This window comes from Stegostoma tigrinum, chromosome 6 (genome assembly GCF_030684315.1).
Source record: "Stegostoma tigrinum isolate sSteTig4 chromosome 6, sSteTig4.hap1, whole genome shotgun sequence".
Lineage (NCBI taxonomy): Eukaryota > Metazoa > Chordata > Chondrichthyes > Orectolobiformes > Stegostomatidae > Stegostoma > Stegostoma tigrinum.
In genome coordinates, this window is record NC_081359.1 from 1276937 (window position 1) to 1303151 (window position 26215).

Genomic DNA, 26215 nt, shown 5'->3' on the forward strand with positions numbered 1-26215 from the left:
AGAGTACATAATAGAATTCAGTAGACCGCACGCAAGATTACAAAAATGTCATTTGGAAACTCCCCCATCAACATTGGCATTTAAGGTATTGGACTGCATCCAAGCATCAAGCATAAGCAGACTTCTAGACAATGGAAAATTCTGAACATTATAAGTAGGGCAGAGAAGGTTTCAGGAAAAGAAAGATAGCAGCTGGTCGAATATATAAAATGAGGGGCTAGAAGTTTGGGCACATGGATTAGTAAAGCACAAAGACGGAAGGCAAGAAAACAGTGTAAGACCAAACAGTGAGTTTGGGAGCGAACATGGCCCCAGAAAGAGATCACAGACTGTTAAAAATAATCTTATTAATAGGATGGGGAGTCAACAGCAGCTGATAAGAAATATATATATATATAGGCAAGATGAAGGATGTGGTTTAAGTGCTGTAGTACACACACAGGAATACCACCAAAAATACTGTAGTACACACACAGGAATACCACTAAAAGCAGAAGGACATGTGAGCAGGAAATCTTGAGGATCACAAACAAACGAAAAGATAAGCAAATCAAAGCTATCAAACAACAAAAGCAACAAAGGCAGAGAGAGTTGGGGTATTTGTAGAGATACCACATAAGAGACAACCAGCCCCATCACACAGCTGATAAAAAACAAAAGAATTGCGGATGCTTGAAATCAGAAATAAAAACAGAAATTGCGGGAAAAGCTCAGCTGGTCTGGTAGCATCTGTGGAGAGAAAGCAGAGTTAACGTTTCAGGTCCAGTTACCTTTCCTCAGAATTCCATCATATAGGTGTAAATGCACAGAATGGTATCTCCTGATGGGACTTGGAAGGCTAAAACAAAAGCAATGGCATGAAGTTTAAAAGGCAAACAGGGTGTGAAGATATGAGCCAATTCACTGATGGCAGGAAAAGCAATTTTGAAAATTTCCTTGACTTTCTTAACAACAACTCCTGAGGAATGTAGATCAATTGATGTTAAAGCTACATCTCTGAAGGGAGACTATTTCAAGAGGAAATAGAGTCATAGAGTCCTACAGCACAGAGACGGGCCCTTTGGCCCAAACTGGTCCATCCATGCAAACCTTATTTCTCTCCATTTGGTCCATATCCTTCCAAACCTTTCCAATCCATGTTTGTTCCAAAAGCATTTTAAATTTTGTTAATATACCCACCTCAACCACTTCCATTGGCAGTTCATTCCATTTGCGTACCACCCTCTGTGTAAAAAAAGTTGCCCCTCAGGTTCCCATTTATTTTTCTCCCCTCTTACCTTAAACTGATGCCCTCTAGTCCTCGATTTCCCTAATCCTGGGAAAAAGACCATATTCATGCCTCTCGTGATCTTTTACACTTCCATAAGATCCCCCTCAGTCTCCTATGCTATAAAGAAAAAGGTCGCAGCTTGTCCAACGACTCCTTATAACTCATTCCCTTGAGTCCTGGAAACATCCTGGTAAATTTCTTCTGTACTTTTTCAAGTTTAGTAACACCCTTTCTATAGCAAGGTGACCAAAACTGAACACAATATTCCAAATGTAGCCTTGCCAATGTCCTGTACAACTGCATCATAATTTCTCAACAATAACAAAAGCAAAGCTGCTGGAAATGCCCAGCAGGCCTGGCAGCATCTATGAAGGAAAAAACAGAGTTAACGTTTTGAGTCCAGTGACCCTCATAATTTCTTAGCTTCTATACTCAATGACCTGATTGATGAAGGCCACTGTCTTAAAAGCCTTCTTCACTACCCTGTCTATCCGTGACTCTCCTTTCAGAGAAGCATGCACCTGAACTCCAAGGTCCTGCTGTTCCATTACGTTGCTTAAGTTCCTACCATTCACCATGAAATTCCTACCTTGATTTGACTTTCCAAAATGAAACACCTCACATCTATCTATATTAAACTCCATTTGGCGTTTCTCAGCTCACTTCCCTAGCTGATCAATACCCTGCTGCAATTTCTGATAATCTTCCACACTGTCCATGATACCATCTATTTTAATGCCATCCACAAACTCACCAATCATTCCTTGTACATTCCCATCCAAATCATTGATATAAATAAGAAACAGCAATGGACCCGGCACTGACCCCTGAGGCATACCACTAGTCACAGGCCTCCAGTTCGACAAACATCTTTCCACTATTTCTCTCTGCTTCCTACCATCAATCCAATTGCATATCCAATTTGCCAACTCTGCCTGTATTCCATGCAATCTAACCTTCCAAAGCAGGCTATCATATGGAACCTTATCAAGTGGCTTACTGAAATCCATATTGACTATGTCTACTGCCCTGCCCTTGTCAAACTTCCTGGTCACTTCATTAAAGAACGCTAACAAATTTGTGAGGCACGATCTCCCGTGCACAAAGTCATGCTGACTACTCTTCATCAAATCCTGTCTTTCCGAATGCACATACATCTTATCCTCAGAAACCCCACAAGTACTACAGATATTAGGCTTACTGGTCCACAATTCCCAGGTTGTTCTTTGCAGCCCCTCTTGAATAGGGGCATAACATTTGCTACTCTCCAGTCTTCCAGGACCACACCTGTGGCTAACGATGATGCAAATATATCAGCCAGAGACCCCTGCAATTTCTTCTCTATCCTCTTGCAATGTTTTTGGATATAGAATGTTCCTTCATCCTCCAAAAGAGACACCAAATGCAGTGGGGACACTCTGGAAATTAAACTGTTTTTCATTTGATTTATTGTCATTATGTGTACCTAAGTGCAGTGAAAAGCTTTGTTTGTTAGTAGTGCACGCAGATCATAGCAAACGAGGTCATAGAGATCATCGAGTGCTTAGATAAAGCAAGGCAAACAAGGTTACACTGCACATGAGGTACGCAAAGCAAGATCAAAATTACCAAGATCAAAATTATTTGAAGTTAGAGAGTCATTCAACAGTCTAGTAATGACCAAGAAAAAGCTATTTTTGATGTTCAAATTTCTATATCTTCTGCCTGATGGAAGAGGGTGTAGGACAGTATTACGTGTGTGTGTGTGTGTGTGTGTATGCGTGCGCACGCGCACGCGCACATGTTCGGGGTTGGGGGGGGGGTCTTTGACAATGTTGGCAGTCTTTCCATGGCAATGAAAAGTGTCAATGGAGACCATGGATGGAAGGTTGGTTCCTGTGATGCTCTGGGCTGTGCACACCACCTTCTGTAGTTTCTTACAGTTCTGGCAGAGCTGTTGCCATGCCAGGTTGTTATGTACCTGGACAGTTTGCTTTCAATGAAAACATCTGTAGAGGTTGGTGAGGGACCTTACGGACATGCCAAATTTCCTGAGCCACCTGAGGAAGAAGAGGCCTTGTTGTGCCTTCTCGACTGTCACATCTATGTGGGAAATCCAGGACAGATCATCAGTTATTGTCATTCCAATGAACTCGGTGCTCTCCACCTCATCTCCGGTGGTGTACATGGGCATGTCTTACGTGGCCTAAATGTGTATGTAGCCTAAATGTTGATTCTAGAATTTGGTACTTCTCGGTAAATCCAGCCTTATTAAAATTGGGCTGTCTTGAATTAAAAACAAACCCTACTGTGACCATGAGACAGCTTTCAAGCATCTTTATGATGCATGTAGGGGCGACAAAGACTTTGAAAAATAAATGGACTTAAAATATAATTCAAAATTGGGTTAGAAATCAGAGAATAGATCAAATGTCTGCAGTCTTCTTTTGGAAATGTTAGTCCCACCGTCTGATGAAAAAATGATGAAGAACTTTCCAAAACCTAACTGGAGTAATTGGCCATTAGATTGCCTCAGCAGCCAAAAAGGCCATTTGGGTACTGCCAGGAAAAATCCCAAAGCTGAAGGTATTACTGGGGAGAACAAAACATTGAAAAATTTAAAATGGAACATTGTGTTTTGAAATTTCCATCACTGGGAGATGCTAAGGTGCCAAGGGAGATGCTCAGCTGGCAGAGGATACCTGGAACTTTAATGAGCAAAAAAAGAGAAAATAATGTCATTTTGTTGATTGAGATAACAATCTGGATGAGCAGGATGAACACAGCAGGCCAAGCAGCATCAGAGGGGCAGGAAAGCTTGGCGTTTCAGGTCGGGGCCCTTCTTCAGAAATGGGGGAGGGGAAGAGGATTCTGAAATGAATTGGGAGACATGGGGAGGTGGATAGAAGATGGATAAAGGAGAAGATAGGGTGAGAGGAGACAGACAGGTCAAAGAGGTGGGGTTGGAGCCAGTGAAGGTGAGTGTAGGTGAGGAGCTGGGGGGAATAGGTCAGTCCAGGAAGGACAGACAGGTCGGGGGTTGCGGATGAGGTTAGTGGGTAGGGGATGGGGAGGGTGATTTGAGGTGGGAGGAATGGTTAGGGAGGCAGGGTCTAGCTGGGCTGGTTTTGGCATGTGTTCGGGAGAGGGGAGATTTTGAAGCTTGTGAAATCCACATTGATACCCTTGGGCTGCAGGGTTCCCAAGCAGAATATGAGTTGCTGTTCCTGCAACCTACGGGTGGCTTCATTGTGGCACTGTAGGAGGCCCAGGATGGACATGTCATCTGAGGAGTGGGGGGGGGGGGCATGTATTGAAATGGTTCGTGACTGGGAGGTGCAGTTGTTTGCTGCAAACACAGCGTAGGTGCTCTGCAAAGCGGTCCCCAAGCCTCCGCTTGGTTTCCCAAGGAGTAGAGGAGGCCACAGCAGGTACAGTGGATACTGTATATAACATTGACAGATGTGCAGGTGAACATCTGTCTGATGTGGAAAGTCATCTTGGGCCCTGGGAGGTGGGTGAGGGAGGAGGTGTGGGGGCAAGTGTAGCACTTCCTGTCGTTGCAGGAGAAAATGTCGGAGGTGGTGGGCTTGGTGGGGAGTGTGGGGCAGACAAGGGAGTCATGGAGAGAGTAGTCCCTCTGGAAAGCAGACAAGGGTGGGGAGGGAAAAATGTCTTTGGTGGTGGGGCCAGATTGTAGATGGCGGAAGTGTCGGAGGATGGTGCATTAGATCCGGATGTTGGTGGGGTGGTACGTGAGGACGAGGGGGATTCTCTTTTGGTTATTATTGCAGGGACGGGGTATGAGGGATAAGTTGCGGGAAATGCGGGAAACACGGTCGAGGGCATTTTTGATCACTGTGGAGGGGAAGTTGTGGTTTTCGAAAATAAAAAGGACATCTGGGATGTACGGGAGCGGAATGCCTCATCTCGGGAGCAGATGTGGCAGAAGTGAAGGAATTAGGAATAAGGGATGGCATTTTTACAGGAAACTGGGTGAGAGAAAGTGTATCCTAGGTAGTTGTGGGAGTCGGTAGTCTTAAAATGGATATTGGTTTCCAGGTAGATGCCAGAGATGGAGACAGAGAGGTCCAGGACGGAGAGAGAGGTGTTAGAGATGGTCCAGCTGAACTTGAGGTTGGGGTGGAAGGTGTTGGTGAAGTGGGTGAAATGTTCGAGCTCCTCATGGGAGCACGAGGTGGCGCCGAAGTAGTCATCAATGTAACAGAGAAAGAAGTGGGGTTTAGGGCCAGTGTAGGTATGGAAGAGGGATTGTTCCACATAACCTACAAAGAGGCAAGCATAGCTTGGGCCCATGCAGGTACCCATGGCCACCCTCTTTGTCTGTAGGAAGTGGGAGGAATTAAAGAAGAAGTTGTTGACGGTGAGGACAAGTTTGGCGAGGTGTATGAGGGTGTCAGTGGAGGGGGACTGGTCAGGCCTGCGGGACAGGAAGAAGCGGAGGGCCTTTCGGCCATCTGCATGGGGAATGTAGGTGTATAGGGACTGGAGGTCCATAGTGAAAATGAGGTGTTGGGGACCAGGGAATTGGAAGTTCTGGAGGAGGTGGAGGGCGTGGGTGGTGTCACAGACATAGCTAGGGAGTTCCTGGACCAAGGGGGAGAAAATGGAATCCAGATAGGTGGAGATGAGTTCGGTGGGGCAGGAGCAGGCGGAGACAATGGGTCAACCAGGGCAGGCGAGTTTGTGGATTTTGGGAAGGAAATAGAAGCAGGTGGTGCGGGGTTGGGGAACAATGAGGTTAAAGGCTGTGGGTGGGAGGTCACCTGAGATGATGAGGTTGTGGATGGTTTGGGAGATGATGGTTTGGTGCTCGGTCGTGGGGTCATGATCCAGGGGGCTGTAGGAGGTGTCGGAGAGTTGGCGTCTGGCCTCAGCAATGTAGAGGTCAGTACGCCATACTACAACTGTGCCTCCCTTGTCTGAGAGTTTGATGGTGAGTTTGGGACTGGAGCGGAGGGATACACGTTCTGCAGGGGAGAGGTTGGAGTGGGTGAGAGGGGTGGAGAGGTTGAGGCTATCGATGTCTCGACGACAATTAGAAATGAAGAGGTCGAGGGAGGATAGGAGGCCTTGGGGTGGTGTCCAGGAGGAGGACTTGTGTTGGAGGTGGTAGAAGGGTTCAGTGGAGGGAGGGTTAGTTTCATGATTAAAGAGGTGGAGGCAGCAGAAAAACTGCTCAATATTTAGACAAGAGTTATATCCATCAATGTGTGGGTGGAGGCGGACAAAGAACAAAGGTGAGCCCCTTACTGAGGACTGACCATTGGTCCTCAGTAAGTGGGGAGGTCTGGGGGGATGGTGAATACTCGGCAGGGCTCAGTGTTATTGTTCTGTCTTTTAGAGATGTTGGCTGTGAAAGTGGTGGGCGGAGAGACATCGGCGGCGGACAGGGCGATGTCAGCGGTGGGCAGAGTGATGTTGTTGGTAGGTGGAGCGATGTCGTCGGTAGGCGGAGTGACCTTGGTGGTGGGCGGAGAGACATAGGCAGCAGGCGGGGCGACGTTGGCAGTGGGTGGACCGACCTCAGTGGTGGGCGGAGAGACATATGCAGTGGGCGGGGCAACGTCGGTGGCGGGCAGAGTGATGTCGGCCGGCAAGTTGGGAATGTTGGTGGAAGTGGCGTCCTCGATGTTTGTGTTGGCCTCGGAAACGGAGGCAGTTGCAGCATCAGCAGCGGGGATGATGGTGTCAGTTGCACCGGAAGTGGCGTTACCAGGGGACAGCGGATGTGACGTCATCTGTGAAAACCGTGGGAGCTCCGAAGGTGCCACATGGTTAATGGTGACGGGCACATCATGGGGAAGGTTCTGGGTTTGGTGGCAAGCACAAGTGAGTTTAAAGTACTTTAGGTATTTACAATCTAATGAGGCCAAATAAAATTGAGAGTTCAGGTTGTGGATCTTACGAAGGACAAAAAATATTTTGTTGATTGTTTAGTTTGTTTTTTTATTATTTCTACATATATTTGTATGTATATTATATAATCTGATTTTACTTTTGATCTAAATCAAAAGGAATTTATCATCTAAGTTCTGGAGCAATGCCTGAAATCAAATGGAACGAAGGAGCAACTGATGGATATATTGAAAAGTGAATTGGGGGTGCATTGGCTGTTTAAATATAGGAAGCTAATTATCAGTTAAGCGGGAGTTTAATGGAGTGTGATCCAATAAATAAATTGAGTTTGATTTATTCTTGTCACATAGACTGAGAAACAGTGAAAAGTGTTGTTTGTGTGCTCCCCAGGCAGATTGTACCATACAAAGTGCATCAGAGTAGCAGAACAGAGAGCCGAAGGCTGTGTTAGAGCCACTGAGAAGGTGCAGAGAGAGAGAGATCTACATTAACATTGAGAGGTCCGTTCAAAATCTGATTACAGCAGGGAAGAAGCTGTTCTTGAATCTTTTAGTACAAGTATTCAAACATGTGCGCTTTCTGCCAGATGGAAGAGGGTGGAAGAGAGTATACCTGGGGTGAGAGGGGTCTTTGATTATGTTGGTTGCTTTCCCGAGGGAGTGGGAAGTGTAGATGGAATTGATGGATAGAAGGCTGGTTTTCATGATGGACTGGGCTGTGTTCACAACTCTCTGTAATTTCTTGTAATCTTAGAAAGAGCAGTTGCCAAACGAAGTTGTGATGCATCCAGATAGGATGCTTTTTATGATGCATTTATAAAAATTGGTAAGAATTCTGTGGACATATCTAATTTCCTTAAACTTGAAAAGCTGTGTTAAAACAACTACCTTCTAGTCTGTAGCATTGGATCATGAGAAACTCCCTCAGAAATGATTCAAGTCGATTAGAATTCATTATGCACTCCCTTCAGAAAAATACATTATTTTCATAAATAACAAAGTGTGGAGCTGGATGAACACAGCAGGCCAAGCAGCATCTTAGGAGCACAAAAGCTGACGTTTCAGGCCACAAAATTCACATAGTAACTAATCTCACATGGTTCTGAAACGTAAGCTTGTTAGGAAAATTAATTTCTAACAAAATGCAGAGGCTCATTGTCTTTCCTTTTCCATTCTGGTCCCAAGATTGCAATGGTCTTAAAATGTGGTCAATAGTTTTACCATGTGTTGGCAATGAAGACATCTCCATTTTGAAACAGGCACACCTTTGGTTACTTCAGGGTGTATGTTTCAATTTTAAATTCTCCTTAAATGACCTCAATCTGAGAGTGCATTTGGGTCTCTGATTGCTGTGATTTGATTAAATTAGTCAGAGTTGGCACAATGTAAATTCTGCAGGCAACAAAAGCAAAGAAACATTGTACTTCAGGCCTGGATTTTTTTTATAGGTCCTGCAGGAGTAGTAAATTTCTAGAGGCCTTATAGGCAATTTATGATGTCTCTATTAAAAAGGTATGTTTGTAAAATAAAACTAACTTGAATGTGGGATCAGGGAGAGTATGTCTGTCTCACCGGACCCTAATTTAAACGATGCAAGCCACTGTCAGCTCCTGCTCATGAATCTCAACACACACAACCACAACAAGTTTAGATTGCAACCTCCAACCCCAGATCAAGACTTTGATCCTTCCTGCTTTCCACTACCACAGCTTTCAGCCCCTGATCCATCACCCCCCACAACACTGACTAAGTGCACCGACTTTCCCCACAAGTTCCCCATGTCCATTTTTCTAATAAGAACTGACCCAACAGCTGCTGTTGGAAATGGAACAGCTCAATCTGTGAGGATTTTCACCACAATCTGTTTAAGATTAGCCTTCAGCTGTCAGGAACTGTCTCCTTTAATAATTCTTTTGCCCATTCAGTTCAGATATTTACTAGCCAGCAGGGCAAGCAGAGTTCTGCTTGTTACTCCCAAAGCCTAATACTGAAATCACTCCTTTTAAAATTATTCATTGATGAGATGCAGTCAGCGCATCTCTTAACCTGGAGGTGGTAGTACTAGGTCATCTAAAAGTCAAGCACATTGCTGTGCATCAAAGTTTATATCCAGACTGAGTACCAGCAGCAGATATCGTTCCCTCATGGATATGTATGTGTGGGATGATTGTCTATTTGAATACACAGTTTCAGAACCTGTAAATATAAAGCTATTAGACTACATAAGACGCAAAGTTATGTTCTGTCACATATGTACCTGATGACAATTTCGTGTACATTGCATTGGTAAAGTATCCTGCTAGCCAAAGTTATTAAGTCAAACTTTGTAATACTGCAATTCTAACCTAACTATTTTAAAATGTATTAACTTAACGTATCAAGTAGAAGAATAAAGTGTATGTAACTCAATTGTTGGCATATGTAAGCAGTTTCTAGATTTTGTTTTTACTCATTCACAGGTTGAAGGAATCACTAGCATGGCCAACATTTACTGCTCATCCCTAATTGCCCAGAGGGCAGTCAAGAGTCAACCACATTACACTGTGGTGACTGGTGTCTGGAGTGACAATGGACTAAATGATCATTATTAGACTCTTAATTCCAGAGACTTTTTTCTAAATTGAATTCATATTCCACAATCTGCCGTGGCAAGATTCAAACCCAGGAACTCAGAACGTTACCCGGGTCTCTGGATTAACAGTCCAGTGATAAAACCACTAGGCTATCACCTCCCCACAATACTGAATTACACTGAAGTCTGAATAGGCTCTTGCGAAATGCAGAAAACATGGATGTACATTCTGGAATTACTGGCTTATTCTGATTCAGGTAACATTACAGGTTCTATCCATTATAGATTCCACACAGGCAGCAGGAGCAAGAACTTACCTTAAATTCCTTCTCAATATTGGCTAGCACATTAAGCTCATTACTCAGTTCAAGAGCAGTAAGTACTGGGTCCTCACTGGACAGTGACAAATAGGCAGGACTTGCCAAGCCTCTGTAGGCATTGATTCGAGATCTGGAGTGGCTGAAAGAGTCGTTTAGCTGATTGTCTGTACACACCTTGCATTTGCAAAAATAGTTATGGGGTCGGTCAATCCTGGCTCCTCTTCTCAGTAAGATGTGAACTATTTCATATTCCTGGCAGTGAGCTGCCAGGATGATTGGAGTAATATCATGGGAAAACCTCGTGCCATCTTCATCATAGGCATAAAAATCATTGTACTTTGGGTTTTTTTGCTCTGGACTCAGAGCTAGTGGGTGCGTTGTAGCAAACAGATGGTGATTCAAGATGGCTTCCACTATTCGCACATAGCCTTTACTGATGGCCAATAATAAACCATCTCCAACACGGGACAAGTTATCAATCTTCAGCAGAAGCTCTATGACTTCCAAATGCTCATTAGCAACAGACAGCTGCAATGCATTCTGACCCATGTAATCAACACAATTCACATTCAGAGATTCAGATTCCTCCAGCATCTTTCTGACCACCGGAACATTGCCATATTCAGCTGCGTCTAAAAACCTTTCTTCTTCAGGAGTTAGGTTGGTTGATCTGTCATTAAACATGTAAGCTGGTCCCCGGAATGCCTGTCTCCGTCCTTTCTGCACAGTTTGCCTTCGTGGCCTATCCCCACCAAAAGGACTGCTAAATATAAGAGAATATATTTTAGAGCAGAAATACATTTAGCTTCATGTTCATTCAGCATTTCTAATTCATGAAAAAGGTTGAAATTCTACAATTAGCTCATATTTCTGCATAACATTTCATAAAAACACGAGGTGAAAGAGATTGTTGGATCATTAACAGAGTTTGTCAAAACTACTAGCAATGAACAACTTCAATACTTTGCATTATTTTTATTCAAACTTTAGTCTGTTTTCCACGTTAAAAAGTGCTTTCATTTGGCATTTTTGTGAACAATTTCAGAAGATGAGGAAAATTAGGCATAACAAATCATCTAATTTCGATCCAGTTCTGAATTCATGTAGAATAAAGTTTTGCATTAATTTACTAAAGAAACCAACAAAGCTGCAGAATGGATAGCTTGAGGAGATGCCTGGAGAGGCCACCATAGACCAAGACCTAAAATATCAAAATCAGGTATGACATCAGTGAAATATGGGCAGGCATACACTCTGCTTATTTTGCCCCTTCTGAGCTGGTTGTTGGGACACAGACGCTAACTGAAAGGGTTCTCTTTATTTGTTTGGGGAAGGGGTTAAGTAGGAGTGTGCCAGAAAAGTCAGCCTCAGCCTCGTGAGAAGGGAGAAAACACCATCAGTTCCTTTTTTTCTGTTTGAAAGGCCAGAAAAGCTAATCAATACTATTAGATTTTCAATGGCTGCAAACATCCCTAAAGAACTGTTTTCATCTGCAATCCATTTAGCCTGATGCTGCTGAGTCCTTTCCCATGAAACAGGCAGGACCTCACATGGGGACTGGATATTCTCTAAACCATCTGTTTTCTTTGTCCCAAAACCTGTCCTGAAACTCTGTATTCAAATACGCACCTCTGGAGTAGGTGGGACCTGAACTTGGGCCTCCTGGCTCAAAGATAGGGACATTACCACTGCACCACGAGCACCTGTCTTACTAGGACTAGTGTGTGATTGGTCATCCCGATCAGCTGCCTGAGGTCCACTTGTGCTAAAGCATGGAAGGAAATTCTTCCAATAAAAAAAATTCAACAGCATTCCTTAAAACTGTCTTGCCAGGCAGAAAGATATCTTGCAAACCATTTATTATCTTTGTTAAAAAAGCAATATTTTGGAATCACTTTGTTGTACGGTAGAAAATTACGCTGAATTACAGTTTTTTTTTAAATTTTGCATGAACACGCCTCACAAAAAGCTAGCACCAACAGTTAATTATTAATTCAGTGAAATGAATAAATTAAAATGCTGCCAAGTTTCATTCTAAGTTTTGTTTGATTTTGTCAGTGTATATCCCACTATTTGGCTGATCTGGCCAATTGTTCTCAGAGCACATGACGATGTAAAGGGGAGGAGAGATTCAATCTGATTCCTGACAATCAGCTTTAGGTTGGTGGCCTTTCATCTTTTAAAAAGTAAATGCTTCAAATATTCATGCTCAATAACAAACAAAAAGATTTTTTGGCAAAGATAAAAACAATCAGAAATCATGGTTGATTGGTCTTTTAATGAGAAATTAAACAAAGGCTGTATCTGGTTTCTCAGGAGGAGCAGAGGGTTTCTCCCGGCTGTGTCAGTTCACACTACATCACTGAAAAGTGGAAAGGCTGGTCATTCTCATCTGGCTGCTTAGGAAGTTGCAGTTCTCTCATTGGCTGTCATTCTTTAAAATGCAACCAGAGTGCCCCATTGGCTGTAAAGTACTTTGGAACATGAAGTCATCATTTAAATGCAATAAAACAAAGATCTGCAGACACTGGCAATCTGAAAACAAATTGCTGGAGAAACTCAGCAGGTCTGGCAGCATCTGTGGAGAGAGAAGCACAGTTAACATTTTGAGCCAAGTGACCCTTATTCAGGTCTGAAGATTTAAGTGCAATTTATCTTTTGTTTAAAATCCATACTCACCTTAAAGCCAAATGTTAAAGGAGAACCAATGCGGATTAATACAACTTTACCAAAAACCTGCTGTATGAAGACCTGTGTGTTTGGACTGAATATTGCATGATATCAGCAGATTTGGGCAATATTACAGAGTTGGAAATGGGTGGTTTCAGTTATGATACAAATACTGTTGGTTGCTCATCCTAGGGTCAAAAAGACACAGTGGGCAGAAATTTTCAGTCTTGAGCTGGACAGAGGAGGACAGGATCTGAGATAAAAATATTCACTGACCCACTTTGCTGGAAATCCCACCTTCATTTCCCACCCCTCCCACTTTCCCCAAGGGGACGGGTGAAAATTAACCACAAACAAGCCTGGTCCCATTTGAAACCTAATTTAAGATATTATAGGCTCATTATAAAATCTCATATCCAATACATTTGTACATTTCCAGAAATACGGGCATAGATCAGTCGCTGCTTGTTATCAGAACAGATGCATGAAGAACTGTGCACATGGAGGACAAACAATTTAAATAAAAAGTTTACTTGTGGGTTACTGCCACGCTAGTATCATCCATATATGGTAATTTTGTTAAATGCATCACTAAACGATAGAGTGTGGGCTTAAAACTGATTCAGAGACAGTGGGAACTGCAGATGCTGGAGAATCTGAGACAACAAGGTGTAGAGCAGGATGAACACAGCAGGCCAAGCAGCATCAGAGGAGCAGGAAAGCTGATGTTTTGGGCCTAGACACTCTTCAGAAAGGTGGTCTAGGCCCGAAATAGCAGCCTTCCTGCTCCTCTGATGCTGCTTTGCCTGATGTGTTCATCCAGCTTCACACTGTGATATCTCTTAAACTATAGACTGTTCAATTTTTGAGAGATGTTAGTTGATTAAGATGATTACATTTTAGAAGCTGTATTTTTATCCAATAAAAGTTTATCGGAGAACCATGTTTTATACATTGATGCCCCAAAACAGAAAGCCACATTTTTGTTTAGGAGCAATACGTTATTTTAGAGATTCTTCAAATCTCTCCTCCATTTCTTACTCCCTCAAAGTGAGAACTGGCCTTTGTTTTCGACATTCCAGAATGCAGTGATACAGGGATTGTTATAGAGCAGCTCTAACGGGTAAAGTGTTGGAGAGGATTATAAGAGATAGGATTTATATCACCTAGAAAGGAATAATTTGATTAGCGATAGCCAACACGGTTTTGTGAAGGGTAGGTCGTGCCTCACAAACCTTATTGAGTTCTTTGAGAAGGTGACCAAACAGGTGGATGAGAGTAAAGAGGTTGATGTGGTGTATATGGATTTCAGTAAAGCATTTGATAAGGTTCCCCATGGTAGGCTATTGCAGAAAATATGGAGTCGTGGGATTGAGGGTGATTTAGCCATTTGCATCAGAAATTGGCTATCTGTAAGAAGACAGAGGGTGATGGTTGATGGGAAATGTTCATCCTGGAGTTCAGTTACTAGTGGTGTAATGCAAGGATCTGTTTTGGGGCCACTGCTGTTTGTCATTTTTATAAATGACGTGGATGAGGGTGTAGAAGGATGGGTTAGTAAATTTGCATTGATACTAAAGTCGGTGGAGTTGTGGATAGTTTGGAAGGATGTTGCAGGCTGCAGAGGGACATAGATAAGCTGCAGAGATGGGCTGAGAGGTGGCAAATGGAGTTTAATGCGGAAATGTGTGAGGTGATTCACTTTGGAAGGAGTAACAGGAATACAGAGGACTGGGCTAATGATAAGATTCTTGGTAGTGTGGACAAGCAGAGAGATCTCGGTGCCCATGTGCATAGATCCCTGAAAGTTGCCACGCAGGTTGATAGGGTTGTTAAGAAGGCGTACGGTGTGTTCGGTTTTATTGGTGGAGGGATTGAGTTTCGGAGCCATGAGGTTATGCTGCAGCTGTACAAAACTCTGGTGCGGCCGCACTTGGAGTATTGCGTACAGTTCTGGTTGCTGCATTACAGGAAGGATGTGGAAGCATTGGAAAGGGTGCAGAGGAGATTTACCAGGATGTTGCCTGGTATGGAGGGAAGGTCTTATGAGGAAAGGCTGAGAGACTTGAGGTTGTTTTCGTTAGTGAGAAGAAGGTTAAGAGGTGACCTAATAGAGACATGCAAGATGATCAGAGGATTAGATAGGGTGGACGGTGAGAGCCTTTTTCTTCGGATGGAGATGGCTAGCATGAGGGGACAAAGCTTTAAATTGAGGGGTGACAGATATAGGACAGATATCAGATGTAGGTTCTTTACTCAGAGAGTAGTAAGGGCGTGGAACGCCCTGCCTGCAGCAGTACTAGACTCGCCAACTTTAAGGGCATTTAAATGGTCATTGGATAAACATGGATGATAATGGAATTGTGTAGGTTAGATGGGCTTCAGATTGGTTTCACACGTTGGCGCAACATCAAGGGCCGAAGGGCCTGTACTGCGCTGTAATGTTCTATGTTCTATGTTCTAACACATATAGCTCTTAAAACATTAATAGTCTCAATGTTTGACTGTCTTTAGTGACTGGTTCCTGGACCACATGGATCTTATTGACTATACATTCCCTGATTGGGGCTGTTAACCTGGGCCAATCATGGGACCCCTGGCTGACAGATATAAACAGGAGATTCAGAGAGTCTACTCAGTCCTGGGACTGGCATGAGGATCTATGGTTGCAGGTGCAATGTGGGGAAGGTGAAAGGCTGAGCAGCTTCTGAAGTGACTGAGATGAAGCTGTAAAGTTCCAAGTTGGGTATTCTAAACAGCCTGCCTCAACACTGATCTATCCCACTGCAGACATACCTGTCCTGTCCTGCTTTCATGGTCACTGAGTCCAACAATATCCCACAACCACTTTCAAAAGCAAAGATCGGTGGGATTCTGGGTACTTAGTAACCAGGTCACATTTAGAGATGAGCCACCTGTTACAGTCGTAAAAACACATCCACCCATGCAACAATTCTGAAAAACAACCTGTCAATGTCACTGTTTCAAATATCATTCCCCTTTTATTGCACTTAGTTATTGATAACTGAGTAGTTTAAAAATGAATTTTCTGCACCTAGATCTCAACAAAGTGCACAGGGGTTAAATGTGTGGCTCTACAACTGACGCTGCCTTCGGTGATACACTTCCACTTCAAGTAAAATATGGACATTCCATACTTTGAATCAAAGTACTATCAACTTCTCCTCGCTCCATATTCACATATTCAATCATGATTGAATGAGGTTCTCAAACTAAAAAATGTAGAATCAATCTTCTGAGAGAGTAAGGTATTACTATGCTGCATTTTGGTATTGAATTAATTAGGATGAAGTTTCTGCAGCAAAAATAAATAATTTTCAAATTGATTTGTGTCATTTTACATGATTCTGTAACGGATTCTAGTAGAGATACCAAAGGTCACAGAGCCGAAGGTATGACAGCATTAATCATGAATATGTTAATCAATACCATCTTGTTACCTGTGAATGCAGGGACTGTTCAATGGTACCTACTACATGGCACAACACTTCATAAGTAAAAGTACCTTAATCATTTTTAAATTACAATTTTTATGAATGGCAGATTTTACAACAGTATTCTGCTTTAAAATGTCTGTTTAATTTTAGGAAAATAGAATACAGAAGGTCCCTCTGACTTATATCAAATTATGTCTATTATAAAGAAGGCAGATTCAAGTTAACACACTGCATGGCCAAGGTGTGAAGTTGTCAATAGCAAGGGAAAAGAGTGAAAGTAATAGTTGAAATAACTCCACAGAAAGCCAGTATTCCACTACCAAGTCATCCTTTATCCACAGGAACAGTCCTTACTTTTAGTATTGCCTCATTCAGAGTGAGCAACCAGAGTGTCAGCATCACTGACACTCACCTTTTTTTATGTCAGCCAGGGCTCCCTGTTTGGACCAGATTAACAGACCCAATCAGGGAACTCATGTTCTCTGAGGTTCAGCTGGCTGACCTCATTATAGTCCCTACATCCGTCCCTCCAAAGGTGGACGAACAGACGTCTTGTACAGCCGCAACATGTCCTCCCAACTCCTACACTCAATGCACTGACCAACAAAGGCAGGCACACCAAACGCTGCCTTCACTATCCTGCCTACCTGGAAATTTACTTTCAAGGAATTATGGAGCTGCACTCCAAGGTCTCCTTGTTCTGTAACACTCTCCAGGACATTATTATTGCATGTATAAGTTCTGTATTGTTCTGCCTTTCCAAAATGCAGCACCTCACATTTAACTAAATTAAAATCCATGTACCATTCCTCGGTCCATTGGCCCAGCTGATCAGGGTCCCATTGTCCTCTGAGGTAACCTTTTTCACTGTCCACTGCACCTCCAGTTTCGGTGTTGTCTACAAACTTACTAACCATAGCTCCTGTCTTTGACAACGTCATTCAATTCTTGAAAGGTTTTAGTATCTGGTGCCTCAGGAAATGTTAGGCTGTTAATGACAGAAAAAGCTGTGGCTCTATAGGCAATCAGAAGAATTATTTGCTGCTTCTCACTTGCCACAATGTTGCTTGCCTGGTAAAAATAACATAGTCTTTCCACACCCTGGGCCCAGTACACATTAGAAGGGTCAAACAAGTCAAGCTTCCCACACAAAGGCATGATGTAAGAAATACTTAGACCAACTCAAAAGATGACTGTTATATGCGAGTTTCTTCAGGGTCCTGTCTTACTCACGTTGCCACTGAAATAATTCCAGAGAAGCTGGTATCCCATCACCAAGTCACCGTCTAGTTATACATGAACAATCCTACACTTTGGTACTGCCCATTCAGAGTCAGGTCTCAGTGTCGGTGTCTCTAACACTGTTTTTTCTTTTTTTTTCCTATTTTTTCCCAAGCAGATTCTAATGTCCTGGTTACATATATTTTTTAAATATTCCTACACTATTGCCTTACAGCAGTAGCCCTTATTTTTCCCACAACATTCATGTTGTGCGTGTGTGTAAGTGCAGGATTCTGTAAAAAGACAAAAAATAATTTTATTCGATATTTTCACCACCAAGGAAAAATAGCGCTCCCCTTTTTACCTGTCAACTGGGGCTCCCTAATGGGGCTACTAATCTGGCCCAATCGGGGAACTCATATTCTATGATGTCTGGCTGGCTTACCTCATTACAATCACTACGATGGTTATTAATGTGATCAGAGAGAAAAAGCACTTTGGAAATAATTTATTAGTCACACTGGAGTCACTGGAGTTCCACATTAAGGTATACAAAACAAGTCAGATCAGTATGTACCAATGAGTGAGATGTTCTGCTTAATGAGAGATAATCCCACAACGATCTATGAAATCCGAGAGATCCATGCAAGTATGGCTAAGGGGTAAAGAAGAATTACTAGAGCAGTGGAGCTTTCCTGGGAAAATGGGCAACTTACCACTGGAACCTGGGAACAACACAGCTCTGTCAATGAGGACATTCTATGGACAGTGTGGTGCATTCTGATGAACTAGTAACCTGGATCCTCAATATAGTGATTTGGGTTAAGCTTTTTGTGGTAGGGGCTGATAAATTCAGCTGGAAAATCCTGTTTAACTGAAAACTGAGTGTACATAATGGTCAGTCAGAAAATATTTCTATTTTATTTTGTACAGACCTAATTCAGTTTGTAGTTGGCATTAAACTGAAAACTACAGTTTAAATTCCACTGTTGTCAGCTTTAGGAGGATTTTTGAAGTGTTCCAGTGAATTATTAACTTAATCAAGAATTAACTGAAACTAGATGATTATTTAGTGATTTAGCTAGTCTTTTCATATTAGGCGTATGCAGACGTAGTCCATTTAGTGCACCTTTGTGTTTGAATGAGATTTATAGAGTACCATAGCAGAGCACTTCAGGAAGTTGGGGAGGAGGGGAAGGAGGGGTTTGGTTGCTTTTGTGTAACTGTTCTCAGCCATTAGAAACTGTTTCTTGCTCTGTTAATGGAGATGCTGCTTGGCCTGCTGTGTTCATCCTGCTTCACACCGTGTTATCTCAGATTCTCCAGCATCGGCAGTTCCTACTATTTCCCTAAAGAAAATTACAGCTCAGGAACAGGGCCTTCGGTCCTCCAAGCCTGAGCTGATCCAGATCCCCTATATAAACCTGTCGCCTATATTCCAAGGATCTGTATTCCTCTGCTCCCTACCCATTCATGTATCCGTCTAGATACATCTTAAATGACGCTATCATGCCCGTCTCTACCACCTCCACTGGCAACGTGTTCCAGGCACCCACCACCCTCTGCGTAAAGAACTTTCCACACAAATCTCCCTTAAACTTTTCCTCTCTCACCTTGAAATCATGACCCCCCGCCCTAGTAACTGAGTCCCCCACTCTGGGAAAAAGCTTCTTGTTATCCACCCTGTCTATACCCCTCATGATTTTGTAGACCTCAATCAGGTCCCCCCTCAATCTCCGTCATTCTAATGAAAATAATCCTAATCTACTCAACCTCTCTTCATAGCTAGCACCCTCCATACCAGGCAACATCCTGGTGAACCTCCTCTGCACCCTCTCCAAAGCATCCACATCCTTTTGGTAATGTGGCGACCAGAACTGTACACAGTACTCCAAATGTGGCCGAACCAAAGTCCTATACAACTGCAACATGACCTGCCAACTCTTGTACTCAATACCCCGCCCAATGAAGGAAAGCATGCCATATGCCTTCTTGGCCACCCTATTGACCTGCATTGTCACCTTCAGGGAACAATGGACCTGAACACCCAGATCTCTCTGTGCATCAATATTCCGCAGGGCTTTTCCATTTACCGTGTAGTTCGCTCTTGAATTGGATCTTCCAAAGTGCATCACCTCACACTTGCCTGGAATAGATTCAAGCATTTTCTCAACGTTTGCTGTTAGGTCAAGTGACCTGATTCACATCCCCCTCTCGTCCACCCTCTCAGAACCAGCACCACTTTCTTACGCACTGCTGTTACAATCGCAGTTTTCCAAATCCTCTGGGAAGTTATCAGTCTTAGAAAATTATAACCAATGCATCCGGTATTTTTTCAGTCCTTTCTTTTAAAACCATGGGATGCAGACCATCAGGTCCTAGGGATCTGTCAGGCTCAGGGGAAGGCAATGATGCAGTGATCTTGTCACTAGCCTGGTAATTCTGAGAGCCAGATAAAGGTCTAATGACCTGAGTCTGAGCCCCACCATGGCAGATGGTCAAATTTGAATTCAAGAAGAGCTCAAATTAAAAACTATAATGATGACTGTGTAACCATTGGCAGAGGTCTCACTCTCTTTATAAACCCCCAGTGCCTGATGCCAGGTTTCAATGCACTCCACATTTCTAAAACAGCTACAGACACTGGATACTGCAAAGGCTCTGGGCTCCTACAGCGTTCCATAAACAGCACTGAAACTACATGCCCCAGAACCTGCCTTTCTCTCAGCCAAGCTTTTCTGTTACAGCTACCACACTGACATCGACCCAAAAATTTGGAAAATTGTCAGAATGTGCTCAATCATCAGTAAAGTGATGGAAGGTGTTATCAACAGTGTTATCAAGCAGCACCTGCTCAGAAATAACCTGCTCAGTGACGCCCAGTTTAGGTTCTGCCAGGGCCACTCAGCTCCTGATCTCAATGCAGCCTTGGTTCAAATTTGAACCCAGACCAGAGCAATGTGGTTGATTCTCATTTGCCTTCTGAAGTGGCCGAGCAAACCACTCAGTTCAGGGGCAGCTAGGGTCAGGTAATAAATGCTGGCCAAACAGTGACCACCACATCCCATGAGTGAAGAGAGAAAAGCGCTCTGAATGCTGTGACAAATTAGTTTTTGGCACTGAACTGAGGTTTTCATTGACACTTTCATAATGATGCAACAATTCTGCAGTCTGTGTGGAAAATCTTAATTATTTTCACATTATAATTACAGTATTTAAAACTTGTTGCTTGAAACAAGCTGACTCATCTGATTTTTGCCAAGCAAACAGCCAAAGTCTCTCAATGCATTCATTCAGCATGTCTCATGGCTAATCATCAAAGAGGGTATGAATGCTGGAAAATTAAATGCTTTCCTTTTAAGGCAGTGTTGATCTGCCCAGATTATAAACATTATGAACAGCTTCAAAGCAAAATTCCTTAGTCTGTTCTTACAATGTCCGGCATTCCTATCCCAGACCAGCGAGTCAGTGAGACAGTTTCCTATTTCCTACACCGTTCAGCCCCTGGTTTCTCAGAATGGCATCGCCAATTTAGCGCAGAATTAAGTCTCACTTTGTGCTGTAGCACTGAGAGTACGACGTCTAAACTCTTTCACAGATCACTGTTACAATCAGCAAAGAAACAGCATTTTTTGTGATTGGATTGAATTTGCGAGTACTATTTCATAAAATACTCTGACCTGATAACATTTTCTTCCTTTGGACTCACAGCAAGGAATCACTGAAACAGCTACATAGTAATAACAGTAAGTTTCATCCCACCATCAGTCCTACCATGGACTGCTCTTCAGACTCAGTCTCATTCTTAGACACAGGAGTCTCCATCAAGGACAGGCACCTCAACACCTAACTCTACCACAAACTGACAGATAACATCGCAATGCTGCAGTTCTCTAGCTTCCACCCTAAACATCCTGAAAAAGCCATCCCGTACGGGCAAGCATACACAGGATCTACTCAAATGAAGGGGGAACACGACGGACACCTGAGGGTGTTGAAGGACACCCCCGAAAGAATGGGATATGATGCTCAACACATCGGTCAGTGGTTCGAATGTGCTACAGTGAAAAACTGGAATGACCTCCTCAGAAGACAGACACCGAACATGACTGATAGGGCACCCTTCGTCATCTAGTACTTCCCGGGACCAGTAAAACTACACCGTGTCCTTCACAGCCTTCAACACATTACCAATGTCAATGAGCACCTTGCCAAGATCTTCCCCATGCCCCCACTTCTCATCTTCAAACTGCTCCCAAACCTTAAACAGACCATTGTTCACAGCAAACTACCCAGTCTTACTGATAACATCGAGCACAACACCACACAACCCTGTCAATGGAAACCTCTGCCACACATGTCAGATCATCAACATGGACACTACCATCACATGTGGGAACACCACCCACCACATACAGAGCAGGTACTCATGTGTCTCGATCAACATTGTCCACCTGATATGCCACTGGCAAATATATTCCAAGGCATGGTATTTTGGATGCAGACGCTATGGCAACAGATGAGCGGGCACCACATGACAATTGCCAAAACAGGGATGGTCCCTCCCAGATGGGGAACACTTCAGCGGTTAAGGACAATCATCCTCGGATCTTCAGGTAAACATCCTCCGAGGCTGACAGTGGGATATACAACAACAGAGTCACTGAGCAGAGGCTGGTAGCTAAGTTCGGTCCCCATGAGGATGGCCTCAACCTGGATCTTGGGTTCATGTCACACAACGGGTGACCCCACCACACTAAATACTCTCTCATTCGCATCACCCACACACATCACACACTTTCACACACTCACACACACACACAGACCTTCTCTCACACACTCTCTCTTTGTCACACACGCACATACACTGCCTTGCACACACAGTCTCTCTCTCACACTCTCTCTTTATCTCTATCACACACCCTTACACTCACACATTCCCTCTCTCATACACACTCCTTCACAGTCACACTCACGTACACATACACACAGTCACACACAAATCTTTGGGGTGAAATATTTCATCCGAGATATTTGTGTATTTAAAGATACCTTCTATTTTGTTCATAAAAAATGAGCCTCATTCCAGGTTAAAACATGAACCTATTCTAAACAAGGCCTTACACCAAAAATGCATTGTTTTACCTGAGATGTGACCTCTTGTACACACTGATAAAACTTTTAATTATCTCAGGGCAATGACTTGAAAGAAATTCTGGGATTTGCATTTTAATCAATAGAAATCAATAGAAACCTATGTTTCCTTTCTAGCTGATTAAAGATTCAGTAGGAGGCAGTCAATGAGCTATTTTTAGAGTTGTTATCTTTCTGCTTATAAATCCTGTGTCAGTATACCTCCTCTTCTACAATACACCTGAGGAAGGAGCAGAATGACGAAAGCTGGTGATTTCAAATAAACCTGCGGGGCTACAACCTGGTGTCATGTGATTTTTGACGTAGGAAATCATTCTGACCATGTATAGGCAGCCACAATAACAGAAACATAGATGTTCATGTAACTTGACCTCATTTTTTCTCTCTGCACAATATAACTTTCAGAGTGATGATTATTGATTCTTTATTGATTCTTCGTCTTATGACTTGCAGTATTCCTGACTTTCCTCATAAATTTTGTTAAATTTCAAGTTCTAAGTGTTTCTCTTCCAAAGCTTTAGACTGATGTGAGTATACTTTCCTCCTTTGTTCAAAAGCACACTTACCTTATTCCCTGGTTGCGCAGTGATGCAGGTGAATGAACATCATGGTATCGATGATTTTACTTCAGACGTTTTCATCCAAAATGCATTTGAAAATGGGAATGACAGGGAACCATCCCATAAGAAGGAACCTACTATAAAAGGTAATATTACCATGGCCAGCATTTATCTGGCTACAATGGCAACATTTTATTGTCCAAACTGCAGTTCACACAAATTTCAGTAAATGAAGGTCAGCTAGTACTTTGCACTTTACAAACCAAGTGCTAATTTTAAATAGTATCAGAAATAATGGGAACTGCAGATGCTGGAGAATCCAAGATAATAAAGTGTGGAGCTGGATGAACACAGCAGGCCAAGCAGCGTCTCAGGAGCACAAAAGCTGACGTTTCGGGCCAAGGGTCTAGGCCCGAAACGTCAGCTTTTGTGCTCCTGAGATGCTGCTTGGCCTGCTGTGTTCATCCAGCTTCACACTTTATTACGCTAATTTTAAATAGTCTCCCTGAAACTCCTCATTCTCTATTGAACTTTAATTTTCAGCATTGAACTCAGTTCAGAACGCACTTAAACAGCACAAATAAAACTGGAAGAGATCCAAGATTACTCCCAAACTTAATGATCAAAATCTCTAACTGGTACACATGAGCCACCAATTAATTAGATTTGTAATTACATACTTAATTCTGAATAGAATCAAAATTGGAGGTAGCTATGAGTTTGCTACAATAGGCTTCGCTCATTCCACACCGTGAGTACCGAATACAGATCTTTGTGAGGGAGGTAAATTGGAAGTCCCCAAAACCCTTTCCTAGATCAGCAATACTGAGTTGGGAAAAAAATCTGGCTCACTGATCCTGACTTTGTTACAATTCCAAAAGATGCCTTACCTCTCCCAAAAGTAAGTGGAGAAATAACAAGAAATTCCTCCAGCTTTTTCATCACAACCCCCTCAGCCTCGCTCACTCACACACACTCTCAATGCCTCGCCCATGACAATACATGCAACTAACACATTCTATTTATCCCCAGCAGCACCTCATATGCTGAATGCCAACATATTGCCCAATTCTATCCTTTTTACCCCGCTAGAACAAGCCATTGAGTATCCCAGATGAATGCAGGTCTAACAAAACTCAAATAGCTCAATGTCAACCAGCACAAAGTAACCTGTTTAACCTCATCCATTACCTTCAACATTTACTCCATTCACTACCAATATACAATAGTGGCAAAATCCATTCATAAAATGCACTGTGCCTACTCATCAAGATTGCTTAGACAACATCTTATAAATCCATAGATACTAACACTTAGAAAGGCATGGGTCGGGGAAAAATGGGAACACTACTATCTGCAAGCTCTCCTCCAAGCTGCACATCAGATTTAGATCTCTCAGAGTCACTGCTCAAAATTCTGGGAAATCCCTGTGGATGTACTCACAAATACAGACTGCAGCACTTCAACTGACCATACCTCCCTCAGGGTGACAAATAGTGACCTAACCAGTAACAGCCACCTTTGGCAAATTAAAGAATTATAAATGAGTGTTTTTTTACCTGAGTGCAGTATGCAACAGAAATTTACAAAACTGGTCTCTTAGATTTTTCTGCATAAATTGGGGTCATTTAAGAGACTGCTGGACATGCATATGGTCACAGAAATTTGAGGGTGCATACATGAGGATCAATGGTCGGCACAACATCGTGGGCTGAAGGGCCTGTTCTGTGCTGTACTGTTCTATGTTTTATGTTCTATGTTCTAAATGTAATTTTTTCCTTCATGTGTTGAGTACTTTTTTTTATTTCACTTTTGGGATATTGACATCACTGTTATTCCCTATCCCTACACCCACTGCACTGTTGATATGGAGGGAATTCCAGGTAAGGTTAGAACATTCCAGCCCACTGCTGGCTTGGGCTTTGTGGACATTGGACAGGCTTTGGGGAATAAAAAGGAAGACTCACTCTCTGCTTCCTGATGAAGGGTCTAGGCCCGAAACGTCAGCTTTTGTGCTCCTGAGATGCTGCTGGGCCTGCTGTGTTCATCCAGCCTCACATTTTATTATCTCACTCACTGCAGATTGCCTCGCCACGGACGCACTCCTGTAGCTACATCTCTTAAATGGTTCATTCAGATCAATTTCTGGTCAATAGTAAGCCACACATTGAGATTTCCAGACATTGGATTGATTGATTGATTATCACATGGACTGAACTACAGAGAAAAGCTTTGTTTACAAGCAGATCTTGGTAAGTAAAGATGTACAGATCAAAAAGACTTAGACAGAGACATTTGGGTTACATTGCACAGCGTATGTACTGGATGAGATCAATGTTAGCTGTAATTAGCCAAATTAGCATTTGTTGGCAGACCGTTGACAGACCCCAACAAGCTGAATAGCTCCCAGGAATAGTGTGCCATTAGTGCACAATCATCTCCACAATTAACTGTCCCAAAGCCACTTCTCAGCCCCCTGCCCCTCACCCTCTCAATCCCAGGGTGCCTCGGAACCGCATCCCCAGGGTTACTTCAGCTCTCAGGCTACTCTGGTGATCTAAAAGGGCTGTCCTGTATGGACTTGCTGTGACCTGGTTTAATCTCAATGCTTCAGGGACGTCAATAAATCTCATTTCCATGGCCAGCTGCCCCCAGGAAATGTGTTCCTCCAAACCTGCTCCCCACACATAGCACAATGACAGAGACTAGGCTTGGGATAGGTTTGGTGATTTTGGATTTCACTGCAGCAGAGAAGCTCTTGGACCTGGTAAAAATCAGCACCAGGAGGCAATGCAGTGAAAAGCCAAGGGGCCATTTAGTAATGTCAAATAGCTGAGTTACCAAGAAACCCTTTAGGTAATCAGCCTGGAGCAAAGCCTACTAAGAAAGGTGACCTTAGAGAGGTATCAGATACTTAAGGCAATTGAAAAAATAAATCCAAAACACTAATTTAAAGTAAATTACAAGAATAGAACAAATTCAAATCAGTAAAACATACATTTAGGGTTGATGATGGTAAGTTTGACTTCATACAAAGGAATAGATCATTCTTTTAAGTGATGATGTAAATGTGTCAACTGTCCCATTAGATCTCTCACAATTTTTATTTCCCTGAAGCCAATTTGTCTCTTT

At 42.9% G+C, this 26215-nt stretch overlaps 1 protein-coding gene across 1 annotated transcript in view; it reads right to left on the reverse strand.

The window, feature by feature from the left end:
- LOC125453423 (short transient receptor potential channel 6-like) overlaps positions 1 to 26215 on the reverse strand; it is a 128317-nt gene that overhangs the window by 69370 nt on the left and 32732 nt on the right. The window contains exon 2 of the mRNA XM_048533002.1: positions 10018 to 10783. Within this exon, the coding sequence (XP_048388959.1) occupies positions 10018 to 10783 (766 nt within the window). The remainder of the gene's footprint in view (positions 1 to 10017; positions 10784 to 26215) is intronic.